Raw genomic sequence first — 15,587 nt, forward strand, 5'->3', positions numbered from 1 at the left:
GAATGATTGTTAACGAAGTAGCCATTAATATGTTGAAGGTGAGGTACATTATCATTAACGATTTTGTGTAATACATTAAAAATAAATGGAAAATTTCAATTACTAAAGGCAAATTGTAAACAAATTATGTATATGTATACTTTTAAATTATTATGGAAATTTTCAACTACAATAAATACGTTGAAAATATCTTATTGACAACTTCCAGAACTAGCGCTATTACAAAAACTCGGTTGAGAGAATTAGTCAAGTTGCGGTCAACATAGCCGTTTTTAAATTATCTAATGTAGAAAACTTAGCTTTCAGTTAAGTTTTACTAAAAATAAAAGGATTTCGTCTTAATTCTGCTTGTTAATGGCAATTCATCTAAAGCGATTAGCCAATATCATTTGCCTTTCAAACTCCATAATATATCGGAAATCATATATTCCACATATATTATACTCTGCATTATCACCGGGTAGATTTGAATCAAGATTTACCTGCCACCATGATTTTTCTGCTTCCTCTGCCGGCGTAATTGGACTCTTACCCTCCGGTGAGCTAAACTCATCATTTTTCCACATAATAATCTTAATCTAGCTTCATTTGGTTAAATTGTATATGATGCTGTTGACCCATGTATGTATGCCTATCAACTGTTTGATGAAATGTCTCTTTGAAAAATGTATCTTTAGTAACGGTGAGTTATTGTCATAGACAACTAAACAGAAGACACTAATGAGTTAGTTATAATTAGGCTGCATTTCCTTGATTAATCTCTTGCGGATTATCTCACAATCATGTCTTTTCGGTTGACCATATTTCGTTAAATCTTAAGATATAGTTGGCATCAAAATGTTGTTGCATTATATATTGATGAAAACTTATTTGACTTTAGTGTTGGTAATCTCAATATCGGTAGTGTGCTAACTCTGACTTACAATATTGCATATGCTTATACTCTAAGTTTAGATCGTGAAGTTGCAAGTGATTACCATGAATTTTTGCAATGGCACAAAGGAGGAGGGATGTTTCATAAGTTAGCACGCATTGATCCTACAGCATGTATAGATTTTGGTGCAATAGTTCATGCAGGGTCTATTGTAGGTGGAGATGTTCATGTGTCATCAGGTGCTGTTGTTGGTCCCAACGTAACTATTGGCCCATCCACAAAGATTGGGTATGCCAGATTACTCTTTTTGAAACATTAAGTTCCAGGGATTATGTAATCCAATATGGTCTTATGATATTCAAACAACATCACAAAGTTGTACTGAACTTAAATATAAGTTTGTGTTACTAAACAACCTTTAATACTTATTAGTCCTATGCAGTACTGAAATATTTATATTTGAACAAATACCATGCTTTGTTATTTGTATACTTTAATTTTTTCGGTTTCTACCTTTAAATGTTATATCAACTTTTATATTTCATCAGGTATAATGTTGCACTTGCTAATTGTACGATTGGTGACTCGTGCATTATCCATCATGGTGTATGCATTGGTCAAGATGGTACGATTAAACTTTATTGAATTATGTTAAAGTTATGGAAAAATTCAGACTTTCAAATGATAAATAAATGCTTTCTTGTTGGTTTTTAAGAATTTTAGACCAATTGCTCGAGGGTATATCTCTTTTTTGGTAAATATGATATATGATATTATTATGTATATGTAAAATTTGGAATTTAGTATGAAATCATTCTTTTCAGGTTTTGGTTTTTTCCTCGATGAGGACGGTTCCATGGTGAAGAAGCCTCAGGTTATTACATACATTCTTTTTTTTTTTTTCCTTATGACACGGTTTTTCATTAATTTTTTCATATTTCTTCGCTAACCCTTTGTTTACAATTTGATACGTTTTTTAAAATCAACTGTCCTTGATAATTGAAATATATATAGTTTGTGGACTTGAATGTCAGAAGTCCAATTAATAGAGGTGAGTAGGAAAACTGAAGTTAATTAGTTCATAAGTTTAAAATTAAATTCTGTTCCTAATTCCTTCACTTATTATATATAATAATAATAATAATAATAATAATAATAATAATAATAATAATAATAATAATAATAATAACTATTATTCCACATTTGAAATTGTTGAACTTCACATGCTCTTGCAAAATTATATATTTAGTTACGTTTTTGATATTCAGGCCCTGAAAGCTCATATAGGGAATAATGTCGAGATTGGTGCCAATTCATGCATTGACAGGGGCAGGTGAATTTACATTATTATATTGTTTATGTGAGGCTCTTTGGACCATGGAATGCTTACATGTTTTTAAATTTACAAATGATATTGTTTCTTTGTGCAGTTGGAGAGATACTATGATAGGTGATCATTCAAAGATAGATAATTTAGTTCAGGTACATTTCGGATTCTTTAATCGTTCATCATCGACTGGTTCCCATTATGATTCTTTTAACTTTACTTTTCAGATAGGCCATAATGTAGTGATTGGCAAGTGTTGCATGTTATGTGGACAAGTTGGCATTGCCGGTTCCGTAACGTATGCTCTCTATTTTCCCCATTTATTGAATTTGGTTCCTTATTTATGAAATTTAGTTGAGTTTCAGATGATCTTATGTGTTGTTACATTTGTTTTTGTATTTAGGATTGGCGATTATGTGACTTTAGGTGGACGGGTTGGAATTCGTGATCATGTCACCATTGTGTCGAAGGTACTTTTCACTGTATATATATGTTTATACATAAAAAAAAAAAAAAACACCTAAAAGATTCATACTAATAGACGATAGCTTGAGATACAGGTTCGTCTAGCAGCTGCTAGCTGCGTGACCAAGGATATTACAAAACCTGGTGACTATGGTGGCTTCCCAGCTGTAAGTATTGTATTTATATTACAATAATCATAGTGTACGCATTTTGTGTAATTTGTTGGTTTTATGAAGTAAACCAGGTATAAACTTTATGCTGTTTTGAATTCGTCAAACTAGTATAACTTTATTTTACTGCAGGTCCCAATTCGTGAATGGCGAAGACAGGTTGCTAGTCGTTGTCAAACATTTAAGTAGAAGAGTTTTATCTCTCAACCCAAGTGATCATTTCGTCAGCTAACCTGTCTAAAAAGAAAGGAGGCTCTTATATTTGTACCCATCAGAAGGTTTCATATGCTAAGATGATACGGACTAATACCAGTTCATTTCCTTCTCTAAATTAAGACAAAAATACAAGTTAACATCACTTTAGTGGGCATTTGTATCTGATTCCTGTGTTGAGGGTTTAATCATGTTTAAGTGAGAAACTTCAAGGGTTAGAATGTGAAATATGGAAGTTTATCTTCTTGACGATTGTTGTCGACAGACAGCATCAATGTAAAACGAAAAAACTATTTGATGTGGTTTGGGAGCAGACAATGAGTAAAAAAAACGAACCAAAATTGTATGTTATTTGAATTGGATACCAATTGAGGTTACAGGACAACACCTATGAAATAAAGGTTAACTAAGGGTGCGTTTGTTTGCCTCTTAATGAAATGGTTCAGTGCTGAATGCTGAACCATTCAGCATTCAGTGCGTTTGTTTCTGACCTCTGAATGACATATAGTGCTGAATGGTTCAGAATTCAATGTTGAACCATTCAGAGATGAAACACTCTCTTAACCATTAAGAGCCTAAATTTTCTGTAATTCTCTCCTCAAATCCTATCTTGAACACTTAACTAACAACTATATTGAATATTTTATTCATGTTACACTTTGATAAGGTAATTTTACTCAGTTTATATAGTTCATTCTAAATGATTATCAAACAGCTTATTTTCATTCAGATTCAGAGGCTTTGAATCATTCAGATTCTGAACCATTCAGCACTAAATCATTCAGTTTTATCAAACGCACCCTAAGCTACTAAACACAACTAAAACCTGGAAATAACTGGTAAATATTTCTTAACTATACAAGTGTGATGTTGTTTTGGGTAAATAACTGGTAAGTGTGATGTTGTTTTGGGTTTTTTTTTTTTTAGTTAATGGGAAGATAAATTTTCGAGTGCGTTTTAGTATATAAGATTTTTAGTCTATAAGAGTAAAATATACAAAAAATTGATGTATTGAACAATGTTACGTCCAATGAGAGATCTCTTCGGCTCTTGAAACGACCAAAACAATTATAATTTTATTTGCCTAGAAAATGTATACTTTTTTTTTTTTTTTTTTTTTTTTTTTTTTTTTTTTTTATGTGCCAATTCATGCCTAAAAAGTATACTCGAACAAGGATATAATTTTATTGTGAATTTTTTCAATCACCTTATCTTGTGTAGGTAAATATTTTTAGTAACGTTCCCTTTGATTCCAATTATCACAAACCACTCAGAACAGATATGATGAATCTTTGTTTTCCACTTTAATATATGATATTTGATCATAGTCTCTATTGTCAGCCTCAATCCCTGACCGCCATTGTCCGCTCGTTGCAGTTGTTGGTGGTCCACACCAATCAACACTTGTTTCGTCACACTCTTCTTGTGACCATGACAAAAAGTTCCCAACGATTTATTTGCGATAAGAAGACCATTGTGATGTAAGCTCATAACGATATCAAGATAACAAATAGTCATGCCATTGTTGGGGTTTGTGATATCAACTACGACAACAAGAGAGTTGTTTCGAATAGTACTCCCGTTTTGTTGAGCTTTTGATACATTTCGGTTACTCATTTGTGGGAGGTATACGTTGTTGATGGTGAATTTGGGGATGTGTGGTTTCGTACTTAACCAGATCACCACACCGGTCAAGCTCAAAACGATCACAACTTGAACGAACCAACAGTATATAGCGAAAGGGCTTTCTGATTCTTTTCTCTTAACCATGTCTAATTACAAGTTAACTTACAGTAAAGAAAAAAAACACTTGAATTCTTTGTGGCTTTTGGTGTGCTGAATAACTGCTTTGATATGGTTTATATAACTACTAGTATATGTATGTGAATGCAATTGTATGTAAAAATGTGTATTGGAATTACTTCTCTTTTCTTCCATAAAGCAAACAAGAATGCTAAGGAAAACCGTACATATTAGCTTTGTTGGAATGTGTAATGGAATTACACTTGAGAAATTATAGTTTTGATTGTTGAAGTGTATCTTTTTATTCGTCATTCAACACTTTGTTGGTGTCTCTTTGATGGAAAGTTTAACTTTATACGTTCGAACTCTCTTGTTTGGATTTCCTTAGGTGTCAACATCTCTTTATGACACCATATGTTCTGAAAGCATGGAAGTGGCATATTAACGCGTTAATTAATGTAAAGTAAATAATAATAATAATAGTTGTCCAAAAGGTTAGCAGCACTTGAACACGCAAACTATACCAAAAATTGGGGATATTTTGCTCTGTTTTATGATTATTTTCTGAAAAGAAAGATTTGTACATAAAATAAATTTGAATTCACAACATGTTCTGATCGTCCTAAAAGTTGAATCATTTTAACATGCTTCTACTCATATCATCAATATTTATTATTAACATTTTCTTAAATGAGTTCTTCCAACAAGACATGTAACAAGGCAACTTCATCAAGTAAAATAAACGGGGCATTTCTTATCTTTATCACTTGGTAGTATCATCCCATTTGGCCCAACCACTATTTCACAATTGGCATGCATTTTGTGAATCCTACTGTCCCACGTGGACACCTTAAACCGTATTAGCGATGTCACGTCAAGCCTAAACGCCACATCTCCATGTTTCCGGGCAGCCAACTGCTTCCATTGAGCAGTACTGATCTTCAATTCTGATCCCAACAGAGTACCATAAATGATGGCTGTGTTTTTAGGTGATTGATAAAAAGGAAACAGTAATGGGGTTTTCGCAATAGTTTGATCCTTAAAGTACAAAGTTAGATTAATTGTGTCGTAGTAGATTCCTATATTTATATTCGGATTTCGGGCAGTCATGTTAAAGGTTATATGGGCAGACGAAAATCCATATGTTTCAGCTAAACTAGGAATGGAAAATTCATGTATATGGAACCTGGGACGATGTGGTCGCAAACTAAGCCATAGAATGAACGTTACTAGACCCAATGTAAACAGAATGCAAAGAAAAACTGCACATATTAGCTTTGATATACGAGTAGTTAGGCTTTCTTGAACATTGTGCCTATTGTACTTAGAGTTGTGATCCCCTCTCACCTGGTAGCCGCTTGTAAGGCCACCATGGTTAAAGGGGTCATTTGTGAGGTTGAAGCGGTCATTTGGAGTGTCACGGATGTGAATCTGGTGGTGAGGAGTAATCATCTTGTTGTGGTGGGGTCGTAGTCAGGACCCAGAAGTTTTTCGGGGGTAAATGTAATGTAATTGGGTTGGGGGATTTTAACTTGTTACATAAATAAGGTGCCCTAAAAAGGAAGGGATGGGCAGTGGAGGTGATATGATGGTAGAAAGGAAAGAATAAAGGGTGGTTTGTCACCTTTGGTGATCTTTCAAATTGCTTATTAAAAAAGTGTTTAATGCTAGTCTAGTAGTTATACATTAGATAGAAGCTATGGGTATTTCTTGTAGTACATGACAAGTATATTGTATTAGATTATAATATAATGTATATAGCCAATTAGCTAGTTAGAGGTAACAATTCCTTTGACATTACAGCTTTATTTTTTCTTCAAATAACCAAGGAATAAATATAACAGTGATCAATAGAACCCAAAAAGTTACAATGAAAGAGAACAATAACAACAACAAAACAAACGCAAGCCAAACCGAACATGAGGGACGAGACGAAACCATGCACAACCCTGCGAACAACCAACACTAACCACTAACAAACTAAAACAAATCGAAAAGCCTAACCTTAGAAACCCAAGCAAGCAAATACATAAAGAAGGAAACGACCAAACGAGGAGTACGACGAGAGCACGAGCAAAAACTAAATCAACACCAACAACCAACCAAACTAAGCGAGCAAACCCCCAATACAAACGAGAAACTACAAAGCCAAAAGTCCTTCATCATAATCAAAACCATCCATAAGAAAGTTAAACAGTTTTAGCTCGTCACCTTGAACCGACATAACAGCTTAACAGGACCAAACTTGAAAATCTATGATTATGCTAAAACTTTGCCTAATGGCACCAAGAGTTTGATGGTTTCTCCGACTTTTCCCAAATAAAAAATTTAATGACATTAAAAGTTTAATAATTATGTCTGCAACTTTTTACCCTACATAATTTAAACTAACTAGTGCCTATCTTATACCCACCAAACTAAAGAAATGAAGATCATCAATAACACACCCTTAGTTTCAGCCATCCCTACCTACAAGTATGAAGCAAATCTTGCTACTAAAGTACTACATTAAGCTCCTCTTCTCACGATAATATCTTTGACAACTTCTTAAGCTGCAAATTGTCAGCTCAAAGACATATCGTAGCCGATCAATTACTCCTTGTGGCTTGTTTAGCCAACATTCCATATTTGTTCCAGTCACAAACTTTGTGAATTACTTGAAACATGCAGGTACCATCATTTTTCATGAATTTTGGTCGATTAAACACTCATTTGATTAAAAAAAAAAAAAAAGATTGCCTGGGACACGCTTCAAACCCGTGTGGTTCCATTCAGCATACAGCAAAGTTTACCACCCAAGCCAATTAACAATCTAATTTATATCCCATAAACATAATATATATACCAATAAATTAATGGGTGATTAAATCAATAAAATAATCTGATGAACAGTAATCGGATGTACTTAAATGATATATAGTATAATATAATATAATATAATTTAGTCCAAGAAACAATTAAGATCTTACGTTCGACCTTCATTTCTAATTATTATCTTCAAGTTTGTATATATAGAGATAGAGAGAGATGTATAATATATCTTCAAAAGTGGTATGTATAGTAAGAACTATATATCATTATCATTATTATTATATATATAAAATAAAAGATACTTACAAAAAGACATCTAATTCTTTATAAATCTAGTAGCGTTTTGAGATTCGTGGCATTGAACACCTATTTCTCCGGTCTTGGTAGAGTCTCAATACAGTAACTGCAGTCTCTTCAATCGCTTTTCCAGTCACTTCTGTAATCATATGCAAAATAACCAACTTAAAAACCTTATAAAACTTTTAATCAGTGACAATAGAATGATAGAAATATAATTATAATAAAAATTCTCACCAATTACCGGCCAAATTGGATTCTGTGCAAATATCTTACAAGCAAAATCAAGCTCCTCCCTAACATGATCCATATCTGAGTAATTAGTCATCATATGATCAGCAAATCCTAAGGTTTTTGCCCTTGCTCTTCTTATTGTTTGCAGTACAACTGGATTTATAGTCAAAGCAAAAACCTTCTCCTGGTCAATCTCAAATAGTGTTTTTGGAACTGTTACTCCCATAACAAGAGGCACATTTGCCACTTTAAATCCTTTCTGTGCTAGATAAATTGACAAAGGAGTCTTCCCTGTTCGTGAAACACCAGCAAGAACAATATCCGCTTTATGTAAATTCTGAGGTAAAGCTCCATCATCCTGTTTTATGGTGAACTCAATAGCATCAATTCTTTTAAAGTAATCTTCGGTCAGTGGGTTTTTCCTGCCCGGGGCCCCACGAGGCAGCCCGGAAGGTGAAGCCCCTAAATGCAATGCGATTGCTTCCGTAATTGGACTCAGTATATCAGTAGAAGCAACTCCCCATCTTTTGCAAGCCTGTCGTGCTGATGCCGCCATATTTTCATCAGCTAGTGTGTATATCAACATTGCTCCTTCACGAGCCGCTTGCTTTATAACCTCCATTAATTTTTCCACATCGTCGATCTAGTTATAATTAAAATACCCATAATTAATTCAATACAATTATTTTGGGAAAATTCTGATGTCATAAGACTATAAATGTTTAGTATTTTGTTAGAAAGGTAATTATGTAATACAAAATAATCATAATCAAATAACTGTTTGTAACAAAACAAGGAGAATCTGGCATTGCATCTTAAAGTGATTATGTTATACATGGTTGCAAAAATAGCTACTCAGGGAGTAATTGATGTTGACCAAGTTTGACTATGACCAATTTTGACCGGTTTTACAAGTAATTCCGAGTAATCCCTGTTGACCGAGGGTTGACAGAGTTTTAACCGAGTACTCGGTCAAAACCTTTAACCGAGTACTCGGCCAAAACTTTTAACCAAAGACTCAACGAGTTTTTCCAAGTTTAGCAACCCTAGTGTGATATAAATAGTAATAAACTAATTCAGAATATCATTTGCAACAAAACAAGAACCACTTGGCATTGCGACTACAAGGTTAAGTAATAGATTTTGGAGTAATGCTATTACTCACACAACTTTTACACAAAATTTTGACACAATGACAGGCATTATAATAAAAACCAAACATGATTCAAATTTATTTCTCACTTTTGCTTCTTCCTATTCAGACTATTGGTACACAATATTGTGAGGGGGTTTTTGTGTACGCATTGAGTGAGCGTAGCATTTCCCTATATTTTATCATGATCCAGAACAGATAGTTGATAGTAAATTCTACTATCCTACATGATGCTAAGCAACTAAAATTAGGCATAATTTCCCCAAATTTAAATTATTTAATAATAATCTACATGGAAGTAAATTCTACTATCTGTAATACATACATACATACATACATACATACATACATACATACATACATACATACATACATACATACATACATACATACATACATACATACATACATACATACATACATACATACATACATACATACATACATACATACATACATACATACATACATACATACATACATACATACATACAGTAATATTATTTTATTTTATTATTATATTATATTATACCTGAATCTAAATGATACAGTGGAAATGAATAGTACTATTTATTTTTTCCACTTTATCCAAACTTAACCCCTTAACTTCTTTCACTTTATCTAAACTTAACCCCTTAACTTTCATTAACATACAAATCGAACCCCGTATTTTTTACGTATATTTTTTCCAAAATTTCACAAGCTTAACCCCTAACTTTTATTAAAATACAAATCGAACCCCCACTTTACTAACTTTTTTTTTGTTTTTTACTAATATTCAGTTTTCACAAACTTAACCCCCTAACTTTTATTAAAATACAAATCGAACCCCCGCTTTATACGTAAAGTTTTTTTCAAATTTCACAAACTTAACCCACTACCTTTTATTAAAATACAAATCGAACCCCCACTTTACTAACTTTTTTTTTTTAAATAAAAACCCGAACGCTAAAAGCAGCAACTTTCACAAAAGGAACCCGTTATGTCGAAAAAAATTCTTTTTTACAAAATAGATCTAAGACTTTTTTTTTACTCGCATTCAAAACGGAGCCCCGGCGCGAAGCGAGGGCTACACAACTAGTTACAACTAAAACTAGAACGAACGAAATAGTAGAGTATATACCCCAGAGAACAAGTGAGTGTTGACAGGACAACCTTGGTCAACCAAGCAATAGTCAAATTGACCTAACGCAGCGCTTACTGAATGCTCAGCCGTCCATCCTGTACCATCGGAAACCATATAAATATGTTTCGTTCCCGCAGCCGTACCTTCCTCCATCTCTGCTACACAAACGTCTTCGTCTTCATCCGAAGAATAGTACGGACTAGCACTACTTGATTCACTATCTCCTGAACGCCGAACCGGCCGATCAACAACTTCTGTCTTTTGAACAGGACGGTCTAATTTGACACCTGATTTGATTGCCCGAGCCCTAGACCATCGGAGTAATTGAGAGCTACCTTTGTTGAGTCTACGGTTGTCAGATTGTGAGGGACGGTCGTTTGTTTGGGTCGGGTCGGGTGTAGATCCGGCAATTGGCGGTGTGTATTTTGGGGAAAGCTTGGACAACGTCGTTGATAAACATATCATTTTATTAATCAGTTTTTTTATTTTATTTTTTGAACGTATAGCATCTTATAGCGTATACTCGTATAATGTTAGTTTAGATTCATAAAACAAAACTAATTGCACATCATATAATTTGCACGCATAAAATAAAAACTAATTGCTCTTATAAAACAAATAATATGCTTGAAAGTTAAAAATAAAAATAAAATAAAAAAGAATACTACAAGGCATTTTGATTTTTGAACAATTTTACGTCCAACGTTTCCCGACAAGGAATAACAATTAAATGTAAAATAGGGCGATTAGCGCATAGCGTAGCCCTGCAGACCGCTTTTTATGCATAAGCTGAAAGGACCCGTTCATATCGATTATAAACGATTCACAATAGTTGATTTCATTGCGAGGTATTTGACCTCTATATGATACATTTTACAAACATTGCATTCGTTTTTAAAAGACAAACTTTCTTTACATCGAAAGTTGACGGCATGCATACCATTTCATAATACATCCAACTATAATTGACTTAATAATAATCTTGATGAACTCAACGACTCGAATGCAACGTCTTTTGAAATATGTCATGAATGACTCCAAGTAATATCTCTAAAATAAATAAATGCACAGCGGAAGATTTCTTTCATACCTGAGAATAAAAATGCTTAAAAGTGTCAACCAAAAGGTTGGTGAGTTCATTAGTTTATCATAAACAATCATTTACAATAATATAATAGACCACAAGATACTCATATTTCGAAAACAATATGTGCAGGTCTGCTCAATGCTATAAAATCATTCATACGATATATAACACCTGGTAATCGACCTTAACAAGATGCATATAGAATATCCCCCGCATACCGGCATTCCACACGGTCATGCAAAAGTATACAAACATGCCACTCTTTTAAATATGATGGTTGTGTACACCTCACAAACAGATCATATCTTTTAAAGCTGGCGGTTGTATACCTATATCGAAGTACTAAAGCAGTTCAAATTCTCTGACTGGGGATTGTTAGTGCCCATAGATCAATCTTTAGGATTCGCGTCAATTAGGGGCTCGGTTCCCTAATTCTTAGATTACCATACTATAAAGGGGTGATATTCGGTGTACTCGTAACTCAATCGTAGAATGTTTTTAAGTACTTGTGTCTATTTCGTCAAACATTTATAAAAGTGCATGTATTCTCAGTCCCAAAAATATATATAGCAAAAGCATTTAAAAAGGGAGTAATGAAACTCACAATACGATATTTTGTAGTAAAAATATGCATACGACGAAACTGAACAATGCAGAGTTGGCCTCGAATTCACGAACCTATATCATTTATATATATATTAATACCTGTAATCGTACTTGAACAATTTCATATATTATAACTTATTTTATATATTATATATATTTAATTTGTATATATATATATATTTGTAATGACTAATATTTATATAGTTATATTAATATATATTTGGTTAATATTATATTAAAATACCTAATTTGTTATATATGAATATCTATATAAAAATGTTAATGTGATTAATACTTACTTATATGTAATATTACTAAAAGTATATTTTTATATACGAAAAGTTTATTTGGTAACATAATATCAATAATAGTAATAAAAGTTATTTTTGATTATAATGATAATACTACTAATAATAATAACTATAAAAATAATGATTTTACAAATAATAATAATACTAATATTTATTTTAATATCTATAATGATAATAATACTACTAATAATAATACTAGTACTTATGATCATGCTAAAAATAATAATGATAATAATAATAATAATAATAATAATAATAATAATAATAATAATAATAATAATAATAATAATAATAATAATAATAATAATAATAATAATAATAATAATAATAATAATAATAATAATAATAATAATAATAATAATAATAATAATAATAATAATAATAATGGTAATAGTAATACTACCTCAAAGAAGTATCCCTAAAAAAAATATGCCCAAGTCCAGGTTTGAACCCGCGACGTCCCGCTAACCCAATAACATCCTTAACCATTAACATCCTTCTTCTTATTTTCTAAAAAAAAAATGCCCGAGCCCATGCTCGAACCCGAGACCTCTCACTAAACCCATAACACTCCAACCCATTCCTTTGTACTTCCATTTCTGTTTAATACCGAATTAGAATTTATGTAACCCATAACTAACCGTTTCGTCTTCTCCTTCGTCAAAAACAACATTACATCCTTCATTATCACTTCATAATTTCATTAACGTTAATCATAATTGTCCTCTAATCATAAACATAATCATCATCTAAAACTAAATATTTTCTTAATCTATTCTAACATCATTATGCATCATCAATATTACCCCCATCTTCATTACTATCATAATTAAACCACCATCATAATCGTTATTACTTTCCATCTTAAATCACCATCATCCTAATCGTCTTCATCGATATAACATAATTTTTCTCATCTCTATCCCCTCATGATCATCATATCACAATCACATCACTTGGCCAAGAACAATTAAAGCAAGCTTTTGGGCCCAACAATTAAAACCCTTTAACAAAACTCAACAGAAATATATATGTGGGCTGTTTGTTTTTGTGAAGCCCGAATGAATAACCTTGGCCCATCAATAGTTATCCTAAGTCCAAGCTACACAAACCCAAACATATATGTTTAAGTGTAAATTGAACAGGGACTTGTGGGAGTGGGGGTTCGACTTATTTTAAACGAATAGAAACATGGTACTGCAGCGATAGAAAATATAATGGTGGGGTCTTTTGTAATCCTTTTATCTTTTTCATCATCCCACCATCATCATTCTTGTTTATTAAAAACAGAAGCCAATTTCGAACAGTTATACACGACTACATACCATTTTCGAGCTTATATCACCTTTATCATATATCATCTAGTGTGTCATTATATCTTGATCATATCAGTGAACTGAAATAACAACAAAAACGCAGCAACAACAATGGTTTCAGTGGATTGCAGGTGGTGGTTTTTAGACTGAAATAGAAAGAGAAACTGCAGGTTCTACGATGGTGTATTGTAGTGGGTTTGGTGTGGTGATTCTTGTGGGTTGGTGATGATTCGAATAGTAGTGACATAAGGGTAGTTCAATGTTGTAACAAAAAAAAATTGAAATGGGTTTCGAGTTGAGTAACTTGTTCGAGCAGGAACATGAAGTTTCTTTATCTCCCTAATTTCTTCGTTACTGTTATTAGGAATTAGAATCAGAAGAGAAGTAATAAGAGACGATGATGATGGAGGTTAGGTTTCAATCAAAATAGTAGGGTGGTTTAGGTTACGGTTGTTGGTTCAGTTGGGTTTGTTCGAGCTGTTCACGTAGATGGGTTTATGGTGGTTCGGGACTTGGTAACTGAAACATGAACAAGACATTAGGAACACTCGAGTTGCATGTGGATGATTGTTTCATGGGTTTATGAAGGTGGTGAAGTGGTGGTGATTGATGGTGTTGAACAAGTATGACAACAAATAAAACCAGTTCGGTGATGGGGACGTTTGAGTGATGTTTTTGTGATCGAATAAGTAGAAAATGGAAACATGTTTGAGTTGGGTTTCGATGGTTTGGATAATTATAGTGTAGCTCATAACAGTTATGGTGGAAGATGGTGAATATACACGATGATGTGTATGTATGTATGTATATATATATATATATATATATATATATATATATATATATATATATAGAGAGAGAGAGAGAGAGAGAGAGAGAGAGAGAGAGAGATGGTAGTTAAGGTGGCTAGCTGTGGGTTTGTGAAGCAAACAAATACATATACAGTAAGTTAAATGTTAAACTCCTGAAATTACGGGTAATAAACATAATATAATATTATTAATAATTTATATGAAATGAAACGTGCAGAAACACAGTTCAACAGCCATCCATTTTAAATTTATCTGCCGACAGTTTTTACAAACTGTGTGTCGTGTACTATTTGAAATTAGTGGCGAATAAAAGTCTTCAAAAAAATCCCAAATTTTGAGATTAAATTTATTTATTTATTTTGGTCATTATGGTATAAAATTCGATCATAAATTATTAAATAAAAATTAAATTAATTATTCACTCCCAACCCCCAAGTAAAATATAAAAAGTTTTAAAATTTGACAAACAAGTTCTACATATATTATTATTAAGCCTAAAATTTATAAAACTCATTTTTGGATCACCGTTTATGTTAAAATCATATAAGTTTGAATTTAACTTGCTTAATATCAATCGGAACATCAACGAGTATTACAATCATTTAATATTTATTTTTAATATACTTTATTTATATATATATATATAGATATGTTTTTAAATAATAATTATTATGATATCATAACTCATAACAACAACATTTAATATTTCAAATTATACTTCCAATTATTATTCATATATATACACACATATCTATTTATAAATAGTTGTTCGTGAATCGTCGGAAGTAGTCATAGGTTAAATGATATATAAACATAGTTCAAAGTATTTTTTTTGAGATTTCAACATTACAGACTTTGCTTATCGTGTCAGAAACATATAAAGATTAAGTTTAAATTTGATCGGAAATGTGACGACCTGGAAATTTCCGACCAAATTTAAACTTAATCTTTATATAATTTCGATACGATAAGCAAAGTCTGTAATGTTGAGTCTCATAAATTTTGAACTGTTTACATTGATTCATTTAAACCGTGACTATTT

The 15,587-nt window shown here is 32.3% G+C and overlaps 4 protein-coding genes across 5 annotated transcripts; 1 reads left to right on the forward strand and 3 right to left on the reverse strand.

Moving 5' to 3' along the window:
* The first annotated feature begins 229 nt into the window (after nt 1-229).
* LOC139870183 (probable UDP-3-O-acylglucosamine N-acyltransferase 2, mitochondrial) lies at nt 230-3,405 on the forward strand. The gene is made up of 10 exons (XM_071858026.1): nt 230-538; nt 955-1,162; nt 1,423-1,499; nt 1,699-1,748; nt 2,143-2,207; nt 2,305-2,356; nt 2,429-2,499; nt 2,605-2,671; nt 2,762-2,833; nt 2,969-3,405. The coding sequence occupies exons 1-10, from the start codon at nt 355-357 to the stop codon at nt 3,023-3,025; spliced, it is 903 nt and encodes a 300-aa protein (XP_071714127.1). The 5' UTR covers nt 230-354; the 3' UTR covers nt 3,026-3,405.
* Nucleotides 3,406-4,252: 847 nt separating this feature from the next.
* LOC139899029 (protein NDR1-like) lies at nt 4,253-4,819 on the reverse strand. Its single transcript, XM_071881839.1, has one exon. It carries the CDS (start codon nt 4,817-4,819, stop codon nt 4,253-4,255), a length of 567 nt encoding a protein of 188 aa, XP_071737940.1.
* Nucleotides 4,820-5,521: 702 nt separating this feature from the next.
* LOC139899039 (NDR1/HIN1-like protein 26) lies at nt 5,522-6,244 on the reverse strand. The gene has a single exon (XM_071881847.1). It carries the CDS (start codon nt 6,242-6,244, stop codon nt 5,522-5,524), a length of 723 nt encoding a protein of 240 aa, XP_071737948.1.
* A 1,585-nt stretch (nt 6,245-7,829) lies between these two features.
* LOC139870188 (probable pyruvate, phosphate dikinase regulatory protein, chloroplastic) lies at nt 7,830-10,954 on the reverse strand. Of its 2 annotated transcripts, none has more exons than XM_071858034.1 (3): nt 10,411-10,954; nt 8,145-8,777; nt 7,830-8,039 (listed from the first exon to the last, which is right to left on the reverse strand). In XM_071858034.1, the coding sequence occupies exons 1-3, from the start codon at nt 10,876-10,878 to the stop codon at nt 8,034-8,036; spliced, it is 1,107 nt and encodes a 368-aa protein (XP_071714135.1). In that variant the 5' UTR covers nt 10,879-10,954; the 3' UTR covers nt 7,830-8,033. The 2 variants fall into 2 exon arrangements, with proteins under 2 accessions (XP_071714135.1, XP_071714130.1); XM_071858029.1 differs by having other exon boundaries at nt 8,138-8,777; nt 10,411-10,949.
* Between the last annotated feature and the right edge of the window lie 4,633 nt (nt 10,955-15,587).

The sequence above is a fragment of the Rutidosis leptorrhynchoides genome, chromosome 1 (genome assembly GCF_046630445.1).
Source record: "Rutidosis leptorrhynchoides isolate AG116_Rl617_1_P2 chromosome 1, CSIRO_AGI_Rlap_v1, whole genome shotgun sequence".
Taxonomy (NCBI): Eukaryota; Viridiplantae; Streptophyta; class Magnoliopsida; order Asterales; family Asteraceae; genus Rutidosis; species Rutidosis leptorrhynchoides.